We start from the raw sequence: 22,782 nt of genomic DNA on the forward strand, positions 1-22,782 counted from the left end.
CGGAAATGGCGATCTACTAAATTGGAAGTATTCCACTGTGCCTGGAAGGATAGCATTATTGACTACAAACGGGCACTCACTAAAGCACGCTCAGCATACTTAGCCTCACTGATAGAGAAAAATAAAAACAATCCTAGATTTCTTTTTAATACTATTTCTAAACTTACAAAAAATCAAGCAGGCACAGAACCTCAGATTCCAGTAAACCTCACTAGTAATGTATTTATAGATTTCTTTCATAATAAAATAGAGAATATTAGACAAAATATAAAACCCTTTATTAGCAATACAACTGGTATGTCATCTGGTTTGGTTGATATTGATTTAAATTACATACCGGGAGAAAAACTTGATGCTTTTCATCCACTCCCAAAATCAGAATTAGAGAAAATAATTTCTTCCTTAAATTGTACTACCTGCACATTAGACTCAGTTCCCTCAAAGTTATTAAAAGAGGTATTACCAGCTGTAACTGAACCTCTTCTAACTATAGTTAACTCATCCATTACAATAGGTCACATGCCCAAATCATGTAAATTAGCAATTATCAAACCTCTGATCAAGAAACCAAATCTTGATCCGACTGTGCTATCTAATTATAGACCCATTTCAAACACATCATTTCTAAGATCATAGAAAAAGCTGTTGCCCAGCAATTATGCCTATATCTGCATAGGAATAACACATTTGAAAAGTTCCAATCTGGTTTTAGGCCCCATCACAGTACTGAAACAGCATTAGTTAAAGTAACAAATGATCTCCTCCTTGCATCAGATCAAGGCTATGTATCACTGTTAGTGCTTCTTGATCTTAGTGCAGCTTTCGACACAATTGATCATAGGATCTTGCTAGAAAGGTTAGAACGCTGGGTTGGAGTCTCAGGCACAGCCCTTTCATGGTTTCAGTCTTACTTAACAAATCGCTATCAGTTTGTAGAGCTCAATAATATTTCATCCAAACGTACAATGGTTAAATATGGGGTCCCGCAAGGCTCCATCTTAGGACCACTATTATTTACATTATATATGCTACCATTGGGCACAGTTATAAACAAACATGGTGTCAATTTTCACTGCTATGCGGATGACACTCAACTTTACATATCAGCCAAACCCGATGACAAACTCAGTTTAGGAAAAATTGAGGCCTGTGTAAGAGATATTAAATGCTGGATGTCTCTAAACTTCCTACAATTAAATGAGGACAAATCAGAAGTTCTCCTTGTGGGCCCTAAGGCCGCAAGACAGAAAATTCCAAATTTAATGCTTAATCTTGCAGACTATCCCATTACACCTGGCACAGTAGCCAAAAACCTAGGCGTCATACTCGACTCTGACCTATCATTTGATAAATATATAGATAATACTACTAGGATAGCTTTTCTACATCTCCGCAACATTGCCAAATTAAGAAATGCATTATCACAGGATGATGCAGAAAAATTGGTGCACGCCTTTGTTAGCTCTAGACTAGACTACTGCGATTCACTACTGTCAGGATGTTCAAATAGGAATCTAAATAAACTTCAAGTAGTTCAAAATGCCGCAGCTAGAGTTCTGACCAGAACTAGAAAATTTCAGCATATTAGACCAGTCCTATCAGCCCTGCATTGGCTCCCAGTTAAATTTCGTATTGATTTTAAAATTCTATTATTAGCATATAAAGCACTACATGAGCTTGCTCCTGAATACCTCCAGGAACTTATTTCCTACTATGAACCCCCACGTCAACTAAGATCACAGGGTGCTGGTCTGTTATTAGTTCCACAAATTAACAAGGTAACAGCAGGGGGAAGAGCCTTTTCTTATAAGGCCCCCCAGCTTTGGAATAATCTTCCTAAATGTGTCCGGGACTCTGACACAGTCACAATCTTTAAATCTAGGTTGAAAACCCACTTATTTAGTCTAGCGTTTGATAATTAATATCCCCCTTAGATAAAGGTACAGATCCAGGGGTTCATAGACGAAGGGTTTTATGGTAGACTGGGGTGCTGGTGCTGTCATCCTGTCACTGCTCGTGGTCACTCAAGTTTGTTGACAGTGCAGTGGACGGATGCCATTGTCTCAGAATGCCCCCAAGCCTATTGGCGCATTTCCACTAGGGCCTGCTTGGCGCGGTACGGTTCGATTCGCGACGGTTTGTGAGTGTTTCCATTAGTACCACTTCCCTGTGAGCCGGCCCCTTTGGGTACTTTTTTCGTACCGACTCGCTCGAGGTTCTAACCGTTCCGAAGCGGTACAGTTCTGTGACGTGGAGGAACAACATGACACTGATTGGCCAGGGAGTGTCGTCACAGGTTGCGTCAGGAGAGCGACTCCTCCGCTATGCTATGGACTCCTCAGCCATTTTTAAAACCCAAGGAGCGAAGTCTGTTCCCTGGTCAAACGCCGAGGTACAAACCTTTCTGTTAATAATCAGCGATCAAAAAATCCAGGGCGAACTGGACGGGGCCACTAGAAATGTAAAGGTTTTTAGCGAGGTTTCCGCGCTAATGGCCACTCATGGCTACCAGTGGTCCGTTCAGCAGTGCCGGTCGGTCCAAGCTAAAAAAGCTTAACGCGATTACCGGGCGGTGAAGGACCATAACGGACGCAGCGGAGCAAACTGCAAAGACTGGAAATGGTTCCAGCAAATGGATGTCATATACGGTCACCGGCCAGCCAGTAACGGAAGAGAAAGAGCTGGACAGACACGGCAATGTCGGTGCTGGAGGCCACGGAGAATGGTGAGTGTATTGTGATTTCAGTTTTACTACTAGGCTCGTAAAAGATGTAATATGAACGTAATATGAACGCATCTATTGTAAACGCAGGAATTTAGAGCTGTGTTTGTAGTTAATGTTACCACCACAGTCACTACTGTACAATAGCTAGCTCTTAGCCTTGCTAGTTGCTAGTTAGCTGTAGCCATAAACAAAGCATCAGCAGCGATGACGTGCTACACATTTTGTGCAGTTACGCTATATTGTTGTTGCTTTCACGGGAATACTTGTGTTTAATATTTGTTATTTTTTACGTTCAAGATTCCCCTTCCACTGACGAGGCGAGCAGAGTTGGCGGAAAATGTTTCCTTCAACCGGGCTTTCCTCGGGGTGCTTGGCGAACTTGTGAACACCATGCGAGACAGACGCCAGTAAAAGCACACAAAATGTTGCTTGTAGTACTATAAATATTTATTTCATATAAAGCTATACGTATATATTTGCTTTTTGCACTTTTTTTTAACTATAACTATATTATTTACATATGTTGTACTTTAAATATCTATTTCATAATAAAGTTTGATTTCATTTGATTGTATGACTGATGCTTTTTATGCAGGGTGTGTTCAGCCTGTTTGAGTAATACCAAAATATTATCAATAATTAGAGCAACCACATACAATAATGAAGATAAAGATAAATAAGATACAATAATGCTATGTGTTATGGGGCATCGACCGGTGTTGTGGTCGTATACAAATGATGTCACGACACTACAACCCGTGCGCCAACAGCGACTCCACCCACATTGTGTTGGTCCACCATTGTAATGGAAACACAACGCGACCGTACCGTTCCGTTGCGAATCGACCCGTATCGAACCGTACCGCGCCAAGCAGGCCCTAGTGGAAATGCGCCACAAGTTACCTTCTGGTTCTGCCTTTTTTTTAGCTAGGCTGTAATAATTTAACTTAGTGCCGGAGTTGCTGCCACACTCCAGAAATGTTTATAATCCCTGTATATGTATATGTCCTGTATATGTCCTCATACAGAGCTAATTTTCCCTGTTTCATTTCTCCACATGGCTGCCCGCCTGCTTGAGGTATAATGAGATGAGGAGAGACAAGCGATCCATCCTGGCCGGCCACCTCCTGCCTAACCGGATGCCTACACCATGATGGACATTATTACATCTTTTTCGGTCTAAATGGACATTATTGCATCTTTTACATTCTGTCTACATTCTGTCTATATTGTTGTTGTTGTCATGGTGACCGGTGTCGGCCAGAGGAGGATGGGCTCCCCCCCTGAGTCTTGGTTCCTCTCAAGGTTTCTTCCTCATGCAAAAACTAGGGAGTTTTTCCTTGCCACTGTCGCCCTTGGCTTGCTCACTGGGGGCTAGGACTCGGCACTTGTAAAGCTGCTTTGTGACAACAACTGTTGTAAAAAGCGCTATATAAATAAAATTTGATTGATTGATTGATTGAATTATATTATCCCGTTACTGACAAAATGACGACGTTACCTAACGCCGTTATTTTTAACGGCGTTATTCGCAACACTGTAAAACACTAATTGAGAACATAAACTAGAATACAAACACACAAGGCATAAATCAGACAATAGAAGTCAACAGGAAATGTGAATAAACAACAGAATTCAACCTTACAGAATAAACCAAAGAACAATACTAATATAACACCATGAAACATTGACATACAAACGTATACTGGGAAAAGAAGGAACTAAGTACAAAACCAAATGAACCAGGAAACAATGAACAGCTGAAACCAATAAACGGGGAAGCGAGTGGAAACCATAAAAACGAAAAGGAGCAGACGCTAGATTGACAGGTTTGGGAGGAGCCAAGTATGACAAGAATATTGAAAACAACGTGTTCTCTACATTTTAAAGGTATACATTTCAGTAATAACTAAGCTTGTGTTCTATGGAAAAGATACCGTGCCAATTCGAAATGTAATCGCTACTAGGAAAAAATGGAAATGCAATCCACAAAATGCATTGCTTTTCCATACAAACATGCACAATACGTGCCACAATGAAATGCAAAAGCACTATTACATTACGTTTCAATGCACTTTATCTCTTTATTGAAAAACAATACACAATAATTACCATTCAAAACCAAAACGCTGAATTTGTGCCAGAATTGAATATAATACAGCTCGAAATGTAATCACGGCACCGAGGTATTGCTTTTCACCGTACGGTATTTCTGACATAAATGTCTCCTTTAAATGTAATGAACACGAGATTGATTTAAACACTGATGTGATGAAAACATGCCACAATGAAAAGTAAAAGCTCCAGTGTGTGTGGATTTGTATTTAAGGAAAGAAACGCTGAATTCGTGCCAGAAGCCACCTTGAAATGCAATCGACTGAATGTCATTGTATTCCACTGTGTGTCTCTGCAAAGCTGTGTTTGTGCCAGAATGAAATCTAATCACTGTCCAATAGGAACGCTCGCCTGAATTTGGGTCGGGGCTTAGACTCCAGTCAGAAGCAATCGCTCGTAGTTGGACTTGAAAGCAGCAGAAATGTCTTTTCACGACAGAATAAAAGAGGAAATAAACAGTCTAATTGGATAAATTGAGGCTGGTGCAGTTATAGATGACTACGTGCTTAACTTAATTAAGCTGAAGGTGCTGGACAATATTGAAAATGGACCTTGAAAGTGTCGTACATGTGCTTGAATTCCACCTTGTAAAGGTGGATGAACCCTGCAAACAGCTTTTTCATTTAACTCATGCAAGCAGCAGGCACGACGGAGAATTTTTTTCAAACGAACTTGTTGTGCCGAATTCCGACACCCCTCGTTTGCACACGCATAAAAACACTACAGATGATATTCCGGAGTTACAGTGATTTTAACTTAGTTCATTGAGCACTCTAGTTTTGTCCTAACTAGATATTTAGACATAATACTGCTGTAATACTGCAAAGTCGTGGTCAGAGGTGAACTTCGTATAGCCAGTGTGTATTTTATTTAAAATAATTAACATCCTTGAGCCAGTGTGGCTTTGGACATAGATAATTCTGTGCCATTTGCTGTGATGGATAATTAAAGTCTAGCTCTTATTTATGCATAGAAACATAAATCGACAATATAATCTGTAGCGTCTTTATGCGCGGATAAACGAATTCAACACAACACCAGCCGAAAGACCTTACAGGCATGAACTCTGAACTGTCAATTATTAATTATTATTAATTAATTAGAGCAACCACATACAATAATGAAGATAAAGATAAATAAGATACAATAATGGTATGTGTTAAGGGGCATCGACCAGTATTGTGGTCGCATACAAATGATGTCACAACCCACGCGCAAACAGCGACTCCACCCACATTGTGGTGGTCCACCATTGTAATGGAAACACAACGCGACCGTACCATTCCGTTGTGAATCGATCCGTATCGAACCGTGCCGCGCCAAGCAGGCCCTAGTGGAAATGCGCCATTACTATGCAATTCTTGCCTTTTATGCATTTCATATATGACCTTTTCAAGCAGTCCAATTCATTTTCAGTCAGATATCTTACGACATTGTTCTCTCTCAATCATCTCTCATTAAAGGCTGCTGAATTCATTCCCAAACATATATCTTATAATACTGGTGAATCTCATCATTAGAGCATTTGAGGACGCTCATGATATCTCAATTTAACGACGCATGTGATTGGAATTCAAATGATTACCACTTCTTCTCTAAATGGTTCCTCATTGCAAACTTAAGAGACCTTCTGGCTACTTGCAATTTCAACATGCACATGATATTTTGCTCATAGAGTGCACCCTTTGAACAAGTCCAAAAATATGTTATATGGATGGTGCCATTTCATAATATCATCCAGCAATCACTGCTCAGGAAGAGCAAACGTGTTTAAAAATGGATTCCTGAGAAAAGCATTTGTTCAGGATTTACGCCACTGGGCGAGCATTTTTACTGTTACTCAAAGCATTCCTTTAGATTGTCACCTTCCAAAATCTTCTGTAAGCTCAACATCAGGTATCTTGTGAGCTTGTGTTTTTCCTGCTCATGTGCTCACATTGAGGTTGCAAATCACACTTCCTGCTGGGGGTATAGCTCAGTGGTAGAGCATTTGACTGCAGATCAAGAGGCCCCCAGTTCAACTATGAGTGCCCCCTGGTGGCATCTGGAAGTGTTTGCTTTACCTTGTTTGATGTGATACTATGCAATTCTTGCCTTTTAAGCATTTCATATATGACGTTTTCAAGCAGTCCAATTCATTTTCAGTCAGATATCTTACGACATTGTTCTCTCTCAATCATCACTCATTAAAGGCTGCTGAATTCATTCCCAAACATATAATAATAATAATAATCATAATATTTTATTTGTAAAGTGCCTTTCTGGACACCCAAGGACACTGTACACACAGGAAAAATAAAATACATTTAAAAATACAGATAAATATGCATAAAAATATAGGATAACACCTATTGATGCAGTTGATTAGTAGTATATTGATGCAGTTGATTAGTAGTATATTAAGTTAGTCAGACTAACTAACGTTAGGTGTTTGATGCGTTTCGGTTCGCTTGAATGAGATGTCACAATTGTCGTCGTTGTCACCTACACCCCCGCGTCCGTCCGGCCGCCCGTCCCCCGGTATCCGCTTTCGAATTATCGTTGGTGCGGACCACTGACACAAGTCAAGTTGCTCATGTGGACCTTTGTAAAAGTTAATTTTCGACCCCTGAGTTATCACATCCCAGCTAGCTAGCTAACCGTTATAGCATTATGTGAAATATACATAGCAGAGACTTGCTTTTGTTTGTGCAGCCTCAAATGTCGAACAAAGTTTAAAGTGGCTGCATCTCCATCTCTTATCCCGACTCCACATGTCTTGCATGTCACAGTTCTTCTTTTATTCACAACAGCATAATCTTTGATCAGGATAATTTTTGGAAGCATGTTGCTTGTCCTCTCCGCACAAATTCAACGCTGCTGCCCCCCCCCCCCCCCTCCCCCAATTGGTTACGGATAAACTGAGCTGAGCAGTTCACATTTTACAGCACCATTTAATACAAAATGATCCAGTTATGTGATTCTATATTACTTATTTATTATGCTAAAATAAGGAAAAAGCTCAAGTCCGATTCCAAGTTTAAGTCAGTAAAGGTAAGTCTAAGTCAAGTCGCAAGTCTTCAGTGATGTTGTCGAGTCAAGTCACAAGTCATCAGTTTAGTGACTCGAGTCCACACGTCTGGTTTTAAGACCTGCTTTAAAAATACCTAAAGATGAACAAGCCCTCATTTCATCAGGGAGCCCATTCCACAGCATCGAACCCGCGACACAGAAGGCTCTTTTCCCAGTGGAACTTAACTTATAGGGCGGAACCACAAGCAAGTGTTGGCTTGAAGATCTAAGTGTACGCATCGGGGAGTATGGCTGGAGTAACCTACTAGGAAGGAGCAAGGTCATGCAGGGCAAGGACATGCACCTAAGATGAACATGTCAGACCCCTCCATGATTTATAAGTGGGAGAACTTGCAAAGTCGCAGGATGTTCAAATACTTATTTTCCTCTCTGTTCAACGACATACACGGTGTAAACATTAACAGCACTAACCTGCGGACTCTTTATTTGACACAGAGTGATGCATGTGAGAGACATTTAGCTCTTGTTCCGGACTGCTTCACTCCTTATGCCTTACCTTGAACTGCTTTCACATTAAGAGACCACACTTCATCTTTTTGTCTGTATTTGTGTTTGGCTTCACTATGGAAAGTAAAGACGCTCAAATTATACCTGCCTCTGCTGCTTTATCTGATATAATGCCTCCGGCCTTGCAATTAATTGTCCACATTGGTTCATCTTATTTTTGTCTTATCTTATCTTTTGTCTATGGCAAAACTGAGAGGTGCAAAATTGTGCAAAAAAGTGATGCTTAAAAATTGCTTTGTAAACACTTTGTTAACTGTCCATTTGTAAAAGTCATTATTTGTACCATGTAAGGGAACATTACATTTGATCTGCATTAGAGACAATGTATTATAGGCAAAATATTGTTCTGTTAAGAATCGCCTTAAAGCTTTTCCACTGGTAACTGATCACCTGATCTTCGAACATTTGAATACAGCAAGTTCTATGATTATCTGTCATTGCTGATGTGGCGAGCAGGACTAACAAGAAAACAAAAAAAGGAAAAAAGAAAGAAATGCACGACTACGCGACCTAGGGGAATTTCACCCCAAGGACTTACACTGGGGCAAAAGAAAGCCTCAGCACAAAACAAGACAATTGAAGAAAGAGGCACACAAGATCAAAACCACTGGACCAGAGATGTAGTTCCAATTATTTCTTTAATAATATAAAAATATAATTTCACAGATTCACAATTAACAAGTAAAACCAAGAAGAAACAGGGCTGCGGCCTTGGTCATTAAGAGGAGAACTAGGGGATCACATCTATACTACACGCTCACCGTGACCACACCCAGTGGTGGACAGTAACTAAGTAAATGTAATTCGTTACTGTACTTAAGTAACTGTCAGGAATAGCAGATAACATAATCACGTTCACCTGTCTCACCACCACGCCCACATTCCGGGCATACTTAAGCACCCAGACTTCACTTCCTGGTTGCGAAGTATTGCCTCATGTCGTTGCATACCAAGCCGTTATTCCTGATTGTCTCTCTGTGTGCCGAACTCTGCTTGTCCCCTAGACCACGTCTCCTGCCTGATCCCTGGATACCTCCCGGACTCTGCCCTCGCCTCTCGACCCTGGACCGCACTGACCACCGCTCCCACGCTACTGCTCTGCACCTGCCATACGTCACTTTGCTCATCGTGTGGCTTGTTGTACAGAGTTATTCAAATAAAGAACGTGTTATTCCGCATCAGGATCCCTCTCAGCGTGTTCTATACGTTACAGGATACTTCGCCTTTCCCATGGATCCTGCGGAAACACAGGCTCGCCTAGCTCGCCAAGAGGCGACTATCGCGGCCCTGACGGAGCGTATACAACAGCTCACCGAGACAGCGTGTAACCAAGAAACTGCGCTCCGTGCCCTCACCGAATCTGCACGCCAGAACGTCCAAGGTGCCAGCCCCGTGTCCTCTGCCCCCCTGACCGTTGCGATGCATCCCGCCAATATGCCAGTTGCCCTACCTGAACGATATGACGGGTCTCCGGAGCGTTGCAAGAACTTCCTGATGCAGTGCTCCATGTACTTCACCTATCACCCGGCCCTGTTCCAGACGGATCGTCAAAAGGTGGATTTTATGCTGACATTCCTGACGGGAGAGGCAGGAGCTTGGGCTACTGCTCTTTGGAGTAGCGGAGACGACTCCCTGAATACGGAGCGCCACTTCTCCGAACTGCTCCGATCCGTCTTCGACCACCCCGCCGCCGGGCGCGATGTCGGCACCCAGTTATGTGAAATCAAGCAGGGGAGACGCAGCGCGGCAGACTATGCCCGAGAATTTCGTACATTGGCTGCTGGCAGTGGCTGGAGTGGAACTGCCCTCAAGACGGTGTTCCGCCGCGGTCTCAGAACCGATCTGCAGATTGAGTTGGCCTGTAAAGATGAAGATTTAACTCCTTCCGAGTTCATACAAGCAGCAGTGAACATAGATAAGCTACTCACTACTCACCGTCCTAAAACAGCAGGTGTACGCACTTCCACTCTTTCTCACCAGTCGTCTCGTCTCCCCGGAGAGGACAATCGAGAGTACTCCGAAGCGATGCAGCTGGGCCGGTCTCCACTCACTCCCCGGGAGAGGGCGCGTCGCATGCGCGAAGGACTCTGCCTCTACTGTGGCGAGGAAGGTCATTTCCGAGACCGATGTTCCACACGACCACCTCGTCTCCGTGGGAATTCCCCCTCTCAAGCAAAAGTAAGCCCTCCATTACTTTCTCTTTGTGGTAATTCCCAATTTAACCTACCTATACAGCTCACCTGGGGAGGTGTAACTCGCAGCTACTCAGCGTTAGTTGACTCAGGCGCAGGAGGGGACTTTCTCGACAGCGAACTAGCCAGATCGTTAAACATTCCCGTTGAGGAGGTAAACCCCCCTTTCCGAGTTAACTCAGTAAGCGGACAACCTATAGGTACCGGATTAGTTGACCGACGTACCAAGCCCTTGCTCCTCCGTGTCGGGCTGTTCCATACCGAGATGAGGCAGTTCTTCCTGGTCTCCGCTCCTCGCGATTCTGTCATCCTCGGTTTCCCCTGGCTAAGAGAACATGACCCTGTCATTTCGTGGCAAAGTCGCGAATTAGTTGCGTGGAGATCGCATTGCCAGCAGGATTGTATGCATTTACCCCTTCGCTCCTCGATGGTTGAGAGTCCTCACACACCTCTCTCCGATGCGGTCCCTGAGCAGTACAGAGAATTCGCTGACGTATTCAGTAAGGAGCGTGCCAGTTTACTCCCTCCACACAGAACCTGCGACTGTGCCATCGACCTCCTTCCCGGGGTAACCTTGCCCAAGAGAACTAAGCCGTACCCGCTCTCCCGCCCAGAAGATGCCGCTATGGAATCTTATGTCAGTGAGGCCCTACAGAAGGGGTTTATTCGCCCGTCGACATCTCCCGTCGCGGCTGGGTTTTTCTTCGTAGAGAAGAAGGACGGGGGGTTACGTCCCTGTATTGATTATCGAGCCCTGAACGCTGTCACGTCTAAATATGCTTACCCTCTACCCTTCATCTCTGCCTCACAAGAGCGACTAATGGGGGCTGCAGTGTTCACGAAGCTTGATCTCAGGAGTGCCTACAACCTGATTAGAATTCGCGCTGGTGACGAGTGGAAGACAGCCTTCGTCACCGCCAGGGGGCACTATGAGTACCTAGTAATGCCATACGGGCTGTCTAATAGCCCGTCAGTGTTCCAAGCTTTCATGGACGACATATTCCGAGACATGATTGATAAATACGTGTTTGTTTACATAGACGATATCTTGATCTATTCCCCCTCTATCCAGGAACACATAACTCACGTCTCTTCGGTCCTCCAGCGTCTGCGAGAGAACGGCTTGTACGTGAAGGCAGAGAAATGCGAGTTTCATGCACCTGTCATCTCCTTCCTTGGCTGTACCCTATCGCCGGGTTGCATCAGTATGGACAACAACAAGGTAGACGCAGTCGCAAACTGGCCTGTTCCCCGTTCCGTTAAGGATCTCCAGCGCTTCCTCGGATTCGCCAACTTCTGTCGTCGGTTCATCAGGGGTTTCGGTTCGGTGGCGGCCCCCCTTACCGATCTCCTGAAAGGGGGGAAGAAGCGCCACTTCATATGGACACCCAAAGCGGAACAGGCGTTTAAAGCGCTGAAAACTGCGTTCACCAGCGCTCCCATATTGCATCTCCCGGACCCTTTGTTACCTTTCATCGTTGAGGTCGATGCATCCGACGTTGGCGTGGGGGCAGTGCTTTCACAGAGACAAGGCAATCTACCCAAACTGTTCCCGTGTGCCTATCTTTCCAAAAAATTACAACCGGCCGAGGTAAACTATGGCGTGGGCGACCGCGAACTCCTGGCCATGAAACTGGCTCTCGAACACTGGCGGCACTGGTTAGAGGGAGCAGAGCACCCTTTCCAGGTATATACAGACCATAAGAACCTGGAGTATCTCAAGTCCGCGAGGCGACTCAATCCCCGGCAGGCCAGATGGGCGCTGTTTTTCACCCGCTTCAGATTCACAGTACATTACCGACCTGGATCCAAGAACACCAAGGCCGATGCATTATCCCGGATTCACGAGAAGACGCCGAGCGGCGAGATACCTAACCATATTCTCGGAGAATCCTGTTTCGTTTACCTCATCCGGTGGGAGGTTCAGGACGAACTGGAGGAAGCCCTCCGCGCCGACCCAGGCCCTGCAGATAGTCCCGATGGAAAACAATACGTCCCGGTCCCGCTCCGGGGACGCCTCCTCCAACTCGCACACGACACGCCGGGCACGGGTCATCCTGGTATAACTCGCACCAAACACCTGATCGCCCAGAAATACTGGTGGCCGTCCTGGGAGGAGGACATTCGCGACTACGTACTCGCCTGTGTTGTATGCGCGCAATCGCGCACACCCCGAGCACTGCCCACTGGTCAGCTCCTCCCCTTGCCGATACCCCGCCGTCCGTGGTCTCATCTGGCCATCGACTTTGTTACGGACCTGCCTGTCTCGGGCGGTAACACGGTGATAATCGTGATGGTGGATAGGTTCTCCAAAATGTGTCGTCTGATCCCTCGCTCGAAACTGCCCACTGCCATGGAGATGGCCTCTGATGTGTTCCACTACGTCTTCCGGATATATGGGTTACCCGAGGATATCGTATCGGATAGAGGCGTGCAATTCACCTCCCGTGTCTGGACCCAATTCTGCAAGTTACTCGGAATAACCGCCAGTCTAACCTCCGGATACCACCCCCAATCCAACGGAGAAGTGGAGCGCTACAATCAAGAGCTAGGTCGCTTTCTCCGCCAATACTGCTCTTCCCAGAAAGACTGGCACAAGTACGTCCCCTGGGCTGAATACGCACGCAATTCCATCATACATTCATCCACCAAACTGACTCCTTTCCAGTGTGTGTACGGCTACCAGCCGCCGTTCTTCCCCTGGGATAAAACCCCCTCTGACATCCCCGCTCTGGATGACTGGTTAAAGAACAGTGCCCGCGCCTGGGAGCTCGCACACGTTCAGCTGCGGCGCGCGCTCCACACCCGTCGTATGAACGCTGACCGCCGTCGTCTCCCCGCGCTCATATATCACCCCGGTCAGCGAGTATGGCTCTCCACTCGTAACTTGAACCTACGCCAGCCTTGCCATAAGCTCAAGTCTAGATACATCGGGCCGTTCAAGATTACCCGCAGGATAAACGCTGTTTCCTACGAACTGCTGCTGCCCCCTCAATACCGCGTCCATCCCGTCTTCCACGTGTCCCTCCTAAAGCCTGTTCACTACAGTCCCATGTCTGTAGCCCCGGTTCTGGATCGCCCCCCCGAGCCCCTGGACATTGACGGCCGACCTGCGTATATAGTACGGGAGCTGCTGGAATCACGTCGACGGCGTGGGGGTCTCCAGTATCTCGTCGACTGGGAGGGTTATGGTCCCGAGGAACGAGCCTGGGTAGCCGCTCGCGATGTCCTCTGCCCGTCGCTCATCGCCGACTTTCACGCTGCACACCCACATTTCCCCGCCCCCCGGGGCCGTGGCCGGCCGCCTTCGCGGCGTGGAGCGTCTGGAGACGCTCCGTTGCGGGGGGGTACTGTCAGGAATAGCAGATAACATAATCACGTTCACCTGTCTCACCACCACGCCCACATTCCGGGCATACTTAAGCACCCAGACTTCACTTCCTGGTTGCGAAGTATTGCCTCATGTCGTTGCATACCAAGCCGTTATTCCTGATTGTCTCTCTGTGTGCCGAACTCTGCTTGTCCCCTAGACCACGTCTCCTGCCTGATCCCTGGATACCTCCCGGACTCTGCCCTCGCCTCTCGACCCTGGACCGCACTGACCACCGCTCCCACGCTACTGCTCTGCACCTGCCATACGTCACTTTGCTCATCGTGTGGCTTGTTGTACAGAGTTATTCAAATAAAGAACGTGTTATTCCGCATCAGGATCCCTCTCAGCGTGTTCTATACGTTACAGTAACATTTCCATGTATCTGTACTTTACTCAAGTACTTTTATTTGGTAAGACTTTATACTTTTACTTCACTACATTTCAAAGTGAAACTTTTTACTTTTCACTTCGTTACATTTACAGAAACATCTCATTCCTTTTTAATTTTTAAATCAACGCTTAATAAAATACCGACAGGTCAAAGTGTACCGTGTCACAGACTATAACCAATCAGCGCTCAGTAAGAGATTAAGATTTGTATGCTAATTGGCTGTGGATCTGACATGGCTGTAACAGATGTCTTCCCCCAACACCCCTGGCCTTATTTAGCCGAAATGTTTGAATTCCTCGAAAAGAAAAATTATTCGTTTTCCTCCTTTGCATTCCGAAGAACACATTGCTGTCATCATTTATGAACTCGCGTCAAACATGAAAAAACACATCGAGGTAAGTTCGCCATTAGATGAGTACTACCAACAGGGTGGTATATATACCCCGGTTAATTATATCACATTGAAATAGACTACATTTAACAGATGCTTTTATCTAAAGCAGTGTGCTAGTACCCAAATTGCAATCTGTGGAGATGCTAAGTGCCAGTTTAACACAGGAGACTCCCACATCAACAGACACATACACGCGAATTTGGCCAAGCAAAGCGAACTTCGCAATTAATTCCTATGAAGGAGGCGAAGCAAAATTATTAAAATTATTATTAAAATTATTATTATCAGGGTTGGGGGGGCGGCATGTGTGTAAAATGTTGGCGGGGGGGGGGGGGGGGGGTGGCGGCGAGTGTAAATTGTTGGACACAAATTAAGTATTATATCGCGATCGATCGCCAGTGGTTGGCGCCAGAGCGAACTAGTAACTCATTGAATCATGGATGTAGATCAGAGGTAAATAAGCTAGATTTTTTTTTCAGTGTGAGAAATCGGATGTATGTCGTGTGAGCGTGTGAAGACGGTCTCTGGTGAAGACAGTCAATGCGTGTGTCTCATGCTCATTGTGTGAGAGTTGGCAACCCTGATTATTATTATATTAATTATTATTAATTATTCAGCCAAGTTTAATATTATGAGTTCAGTTGGTAGGGCTGCACACAGTTCTAGCTCTACGTGCTAGAGCTGCTAGCTTCCCTTTCCCGCCATGTCGTGGACAACGTAGAACCTCAGAAAAAGTCCCCCAAGCTAGGACTGAAGTGTCCGGTTCGAAATTATTGTTCTGTTTGGTGGTGAACTATGTTTTCATATTAAACGGTTTGTCTACTTGTCTACCTTTCTAGTGTGAATTATTAATATGGATAAAGTTTGGAAATGAATGTCGTGAGGATCAGTGATGTCAGTAATGCGTTACTCTAATCTTACCACTTTTTTCGGTAATGAGTAATATAACGCGCTACTATTTCCAGTCCAGTAATCAGATTAAAGTTACTTATCCACGTAACTGTGCGTTACTATTTTTATTTTCCCTAGTAAAATATATATATTTGCTTTCTTCTTGGCTCAGTTCTACTTTTGCGTCTGACCGTAGCGCTCGACTCCGCACGCTGCGCGCGACCCTGTGAGAGCGCAAGCACGTTTTACAAGTCATTCTGTGCAGTGTCCTCCCGTAACGATATGTGGTAGTATAAACACCCCTCAAAAACAGTGGAAGGAACATTTACTTGAAGAATTTTAATGTTGCTTTGTGTTTCACATTTGACTAACGTAGCCTACTTTAAAATGCTTGAAATTGTAATGGTATTTCGTTTCACAACAAATAGCTGTCTGACTGAACAGTTCGCTTGTATTACGTTTACTAATAAATTTACAAATAATACCGCGCAGCTACACAAACGTAATGTCAGGAGATACTGTAGCAATGGACAGACACTTGGCCACTCAAGGTGTCTTACCCCTTTAAGTGACACTGGGGGGTGGCGCCTGCACGCACCAGGGTTGCGTTGTCAATAAATTTTCCCTCCTCTGGATTTTTGGATTAAGCAGTTTCTGCCTCGGTTACTGAACCTGCTTCAATACATTGTTAAAAATGCACTTCCAATAAAGTGAGTATTGGAAAAATTAATTTTGCTGCTGAATGTAACTACTAAAGTAACTTGTAATCTAACGTAGTTACTTTTAAAATCAAGTAATCAGTAACGTAACTAAGTTACTAAAAGGAGTAATCAGTAATCGGATTACTTTTTCAAGGTAACTATGCCATCACTGGTGAGGATAATATAGGCTAGTTTTGTGTATTTTGTGTTTGCTAGGCAAATGTAAGGCACTGTTTCCTGTTCACCTGTTGATCGAGTAGGCCTAGGGGTTTTGATGTGAAGCTAAGAAAAAAAAGGTTTTTACTTTTAATACTTAAGTATTTTTGAAGGCAGATATTTTGTACTTCTACTCAAGTAAAAAATTGAGGTGAATACTTTTACTTTTACTTGAGTAATATTCAATGCAAGGTAACTACTTTTACTCAAGTACATAATTGGTGTACTTCGTCCACCACTGACCACACCACACTTCACACTCAGAATACTCCAAGCTATCAAACCCAAGCGTGAGACCCGTATGGGCAGATTATAGTCCTAAAAAACAGGGTTAAAAAAGGATGAAACAGACAACACGGCTTGTTTTCACGAGCGCCTCTCTGGTTTGTTTATTTAGAAATGTTCTTTCTCAATAAATTCCTTTTGACTTTTCTGGGTTTGTTCCCAGTACAAACTTCCATTCAGTATGAAACAAAAATTGTTGACAGGGGGGGATTGGGGGGTGGTCGAACGAAAATAGTTGATGGGGGGGGACGTAAATTGTTACGGAGCTGTCGTTTTCTGCATGGTCCTAGCACTAGATTTGTCGCTATTTAAATATTTGTTTTTTGACCATTAAAAAGTGGGGGGGACATGGCTTCGTCACTATTTAAATATTTGGTTTTAACTGTAAAAACCGGCTTTTGTCCCCCCACCCCCCCCAAATTACGTCCGTGCCAACACAACTCAACACCTTCCTCACTTCAACACATAAAACAAACGCTTTGCAGCACAGTTTGGCACCAAAGCCATTTAAAGAACAGGAACACACCACAAGCCACTGCAAACAGAAAATAAAAAAGAAATAAAAACCACTTACTCAACCAAATCTAACATGCAAAACTAAAACAATCGCTGCCAAACCAAACATAAAAACATAACAGGACAACCAATAAAAAGCACGAAACGACCGATCACTCGGACACATTGTTGCCAACTCCTCAGTAAGGAAAGTCGCTATTGGTTGTCCTAAAAGTCGCTAGAATTCGCTAAATTACGTCCTCACCTAATTTGCATAATAAATGTTTTTGAAGCTGTAAATGAATAACGTTGGGAGAGAACTACAACTACGTTGGGGGTTAGAACTACAAATTAATAGGCAGTAACTTCTCAAAAGAACTACATAACTTTAATGCTTTGTATAAATTATTTTTACGTAAATTACATAAATAGCTTTTTTTGCTGTTGTTAAATGTTAGTACAAGAGTAGCAGTTAGCAGGAATGAATGAGACTGTGTGAGTTAAATGGAGAGATTTCTTTTCATGTCTCACTGAAGACATTTATATTTATTTAGAGCAGTGGTTCTCAAACTGTGGTACGCGTACCACTGGTGGTACGCAGAGCACCCCGCGGTGGTACGCCAGATGAACTCGGAAAATAAAAGATGCTTTGAGGTTTTTTTTTTTTTTTACACAACACATTTTTTTTATTAAAACAGAATTATGACAAGTCCTGAAATTCAGAAACTAAAAGGGATTACTCGTATTATGTGCGGAGAAAATGTCGCTAAACAGTTCGACCTGGTGCATCTTTCAAACGACACGGTCACTCGCAGAATTGATGAAATGGTGGACAACGTCAGACAAACATTGACCGAGAGAATTAAAATGAGTAAATGCTTCTCACTGCAGTTAGATGAATCCCTAGACGTCGCAGATTTAGACAACTTGCTCGTTTACGTGCGATATGCGTATGAGGGCATGTCGCACGAAGAATTTTTGTGCTGTACCAACCACTACAAACACGAACTACAGGAGAACTACATTATAACATATGTGTGTAATGAGCAGGGTTGCCAAATGCGTGAGACACACGCATTTGACCGTCTTCACACGCCACACATCCGATTTCTCACGTCGACAAAAAAAAATCTAGTTTATTTACCTCTGATCCACATCTATGATTCAATGAGTTACTAGTTCGCTCTGGCGCCAACCATCGTGATATAGCCTAATACTTAATTCGTGTCTATTTTACATCCTCCCGGTAACAATTTACATTCGCCCCCCCGCCCCCCCCGTCAACAACTAAAACTTGCCAAACAGCTTTTTCTTTTTTTTTTTGGGGGGGGGGGGGGGGGGTAGTAGGTGGTACGTGGAGGTTTTTCGTTTGACAGTTGGTGGTACTTTGTCTAAAAAGTTTGAGAACCACTGATTTAAAGCATTTATATTTACATCCCACTCTGTAAATACGGGGCGTCAGCGGCAGCTTTGGGCATGCATAGTTCATTTGCAGTGTGGACGTGGAGCGGTGAGGGTCTGCTCTGAGTGTGAGACTGCACTGAGTGTTGTGGGCGGGGCTCACGGCAGCACCCGCCCCAGAGGAAAGCAGCTTAAGAGCGTATGTGTTCAGAGTCTCCAAAAGTCGCTAGATTTGTCGCTAGTTGCTTTTTACCACAAAAAGTCTCTACAGCGTCTGAAAAGTCGCTAAAAATAGCAACAAAGTCGCTAAGTTGGCAACACTGCTCGGACAACACGAATCACGAACACCCCCCAAACAAAACAGCAGCACAACAGGTGTTACTGGAACAACACGGCAAACTTTATTTTTGGGAGAAAGTCTATAACGCTGTTGTCTTCCTTTCCCCTTGCGATTGGAATCCGCTCATAGCTCAAACAACCACCGCGAATTCCTCAGCATACAGCGTGATGACTTTAAAAAAGGAGTATGAATTTCTAATAAATCCCTTCATTAAAAATAAGCGGGCCTACTTTACCTAAAAAGGCTGTTCGCAAAATGCAAATGGAAACGGCCCACAATTGGTAGATATCGGCACAGTATTTCCAACCACACGCCCACCGAACTGCGACGAAACATCAGAGCACGTTAGTTCTCAGGCCATAACACTCACCAATAGTCAGACGCCAAAAGAAGAAGAGCCATACCTCGAAGGTATTAAGGTAGTCCACCAAAGGAAGCCAGGCCCAACAACGTTCACACTTCAGAAGAAGAGTCATCAGATATCAATATGGGCAGCCATTGTCACATAGGAGAGGTGTCCCTCCATCATCTACAGTCTTTCAGTCTTAGTACTGCTACATATACTTGCTCACTAATGACAGAAATCTACTAGAATTATGAAATGCGCTGAAAACCGCCAGCCCTCTGTTGACTGAAATGTAGAACAGAGGATCTTTGTGGCCTTTTGTGTTCTTTTATCCTTTTTCTTTTAATTTTTTCTCATTCTTACACAATATCTCTAGAAATCTCACCTCTCTCCTGGCTGTAGCTGAAGGCCACGTCAACATACTAGACATGTTATTATACATTGTAACAAGAAACACAAGACTGAAAAGAGAGCAGTACAGAAAATAAGGATTTTTTTTAATCATACATATTTCTGTCAGGGCAATGAAAGACATGTATGCCCATGATTATTATTATTTGATTGATGGACAGTCATGAGCAGTAAGTAGGTGTTTACTGCATTTATTAATATTTTACATTAATCTATTTTAAATGCCTTCTAATTTTGAGTTCAGGCATCTGTAAACCTACATCTGGCCCTAATATCACAATTATTGGTAATGCACATTGTGAGAGTGTTATCTGTGTGTATTCAGAGACAGTGTGTGTATACGTAGTGTTGAATACTGACCCTTTAATGTAACTAGTCACACAGTAATTCCTTGGGAGTCTTTTAATGACGTTAACGCTGTGATCAGGAATAGGACAATATATTGACCCTTGGTTAGCATAAATGTACAAAGATTTGAATAATCATGCAACAGTAGATGTCGGACTACTACATATACTACCACAAAATGTAGGAATAGAATTATCAAAGACTATGTTCAATGTATGTATACTGTAAGCTAGAATACTGCAGGTAAAATGACGAATCTCACAAAAGAAAAACTCAAAGGATTAAAAATATGGTATTTAAAACTGTGGTGAGTATACTAATTGTCTGCTACTTGAACTTGCTTGGGCCACAGAAAATTATATTATATTCAATATTATTACATTTCAGCAGTTATCATGATATGGGGTATGTTTTTACCCAAATATTTCCTATAATATTTGTACTATAATATTAACATCACAAGTACATGGAAACATATCACACTAACCTATGTGTTGCTGAGCTGACATTTACGATTGACAATAGCACCCACGTTATCAGCAGTAGGGCACTCTGTTTGCACACACACAAAGGAAGTGTAACAAAGAGTGAATGTGATGAAAAGGGAGAAAGGAATAAAATGGGGATAAACATTAGTGGGGAGGGTGCAAGGGGAGAGTGAAGAGATGTACATATAAAAACCCAGAACGAAGCTTACAGGAGCAAGAACAAGAGAAAGACAGAGACAGGAGGTTCCTCAAAGGTAAGAGACATTTATAATCAAACATTTCACAAATGTCATTGTATATCATATCTTAGCTAAGTGTTCTATACAGAAAAAGGTTTCACATTACAGACGCAGGAATGCAGACACGTTTGGTGGCAGTTTTCTCTTTGATGAGCATCCTGCCTTGTCCTGCAGTCTCCAGCAGTGGAGAGTGCTACTTCAATGTCAAGGGTACGTTTTAACATGAGAACCAGTGTAAATTAGCCTGAATCTCTATGTTCCCTGTAGGTAAAGCTTGTCCAGATCTGAACTTTTTTGTTATTTGCTTGGTAGTGTGAACAGCAACAAAAAAAAAAAAACACTAAATATAACTTGGGCCATTTTCATATATTTTATGCACAGCATGAGACCGTCACCTGAACAGACAAATCAGATTTCATGCATCTTTGAAATCAATCCAGATTGACATTCATCACAATTTCACATGCAAGATGAAAACAACAAACACACTCCTGTGCAGTGAAGTAGATATGGCTACAGAGACTCTACCCATCACTCAAACACACTCCTGTGCAGTGAAGTAGATATGGCTACAGAGACTCTACCCATCACTCAAACACCCTCTCACATGATCCTCGTCATTTGTAGGTGAACTCACAGATGGGCTTGTTAATTAATGTAAGCCTTAGACAAGTAGGTGCAGTGGCTGGTTGGTTTATTAAGTCACATCAGGATGTATATGTGTCACATGGACGCTTTATTCTTTTGCACATGCACTTAGATGCATGATTTGTTCAGACTAATATATAAACGTACTGTTAATGTGCTGATTAAAACAAAGCCCCATACACTTGGTTCTACTGGAGTGAGAACATGGCCTAAAATATCCATGAAAGTTTAAGTTGTGTGTACAAGAATATCTTAAGAGTATTAAAATGTCAAGGACTTTGCTGTAATGGTATACTAAGTGTAATCATGTGTCTTACAAACATATGAATATTGGAGATGTATTACATTAGGTTTTGACCCCTCCCCTCCATTTAATCCTATAGCCACGTGTGAACACAACGGTCAGCAGTATGACATAGGGGAGAGCTGGCTAAATGACGATTGCTTCCAGTGTGTGTGTTTTGAGCCATTTGGAGTGGGCTGTTGTGAACAGTAAGTCTCAGTTGGGCTTGCAGACTCATTTACAAGAGTACTAAAGAGTATTTGCCATTTATTCTTTAACATCCTGTTCTTTGCTGCCCCCTAGTGGAAAGCAACCTGTAGATTTCCCTGACTGGTGCGAGGCCATTCGGAAGCCAGACTCCTGCACCATTGCTGTGGTAATGAAGGCTAATCGTAAATTACCTTGTCTCTTTGAGAGGAGGAAGCAGCAGCACATGCCTGCATGGAAATCAGAAAATGATCCACTGTTTTAACACAGTGTTTTTAAATGATAATTTCAAGAATGGCCAGTGCATCTCAAATCTGTACATCTAAATAAATATGACACACATGACTTTTTTCTTTATAGTTTTATTTCCAACTCCTTACAAATGCCTTTAATTTTAAGTCCTATCATGATTTGAAAAAATAAATGAGAAAACAGTGAGTCTATAGAGGTTGAAATAATGACATCAAGCTAGCCAAAAACAGATGACCTTCATGTTATTATTATACGATTTTAGGTATCCTCAATGTGCGCTTTAAATTAGAAGCTCAAAGGAAAAAAGAAAAAATATGTGATATCAAGATTAAGCATTCTGTAATTTATGGTATGATTACATCTTAGTTATTCAGTTTTTACATTCATGAACTACTGCATTTGTATTTAGCAAACCAAATGGCAGAACTAACACCCTATTGGGGATTGTAAGTCATAATTTCT

At 43.2% G+C, this 22,782-nt stretch overlaps 1 protein-coding gene across 1 annotated transcript; it reads left to right on the forward strand.

The window, feature by feature from the left end:
- The first annotated feature begins 20,847 nt into the window (after positions 1 to 20,847).
- On the forward strand, positions 20,848 to 22,450 carry LOC143516128 (prostate-associated microseminoprotein-like). The gene is made up of 4 exons (XM_077007723.1): positions 20,848 to 20,945; positions 21,039 to 21,140; positions 21,962 to 22,070; positions 22,165 to 22,450. The coding sequence occupies exons 2-4, from the start codon at positions 21,047 to 21,049 to the stop codon at positions 22,331 to 22,333; spliced, it is 372 nt and encodes a 123-aa protein (XP_076863838.1). The 5' UTR covers positions 20,848 to 20,945; positions 21,039 to 21,046; the 3' UTR covers positions 22,334 to 22,450.
- The last annotated feature ends 332 nt before the right edge of the window (positions 22,451 to 22,782 follow it).

This window comes from Brachyhypopomus gauderio, chromosome 6 (assembly GCF_052324685.1).
Source record: "Brachyhypopomus gauderio isolate BG-103 chromosome 6, BGAUD_0.2, whole genome shotgun sequence".
NCBI classification, from domain to species: domain Eukaryota; kingdom Metazoa; phylum Chordata; class Actinopteri; order Gymnotiformes; family Hypopomidae; genus Brachyhypopomus; species Brachyhypopomus gauderio.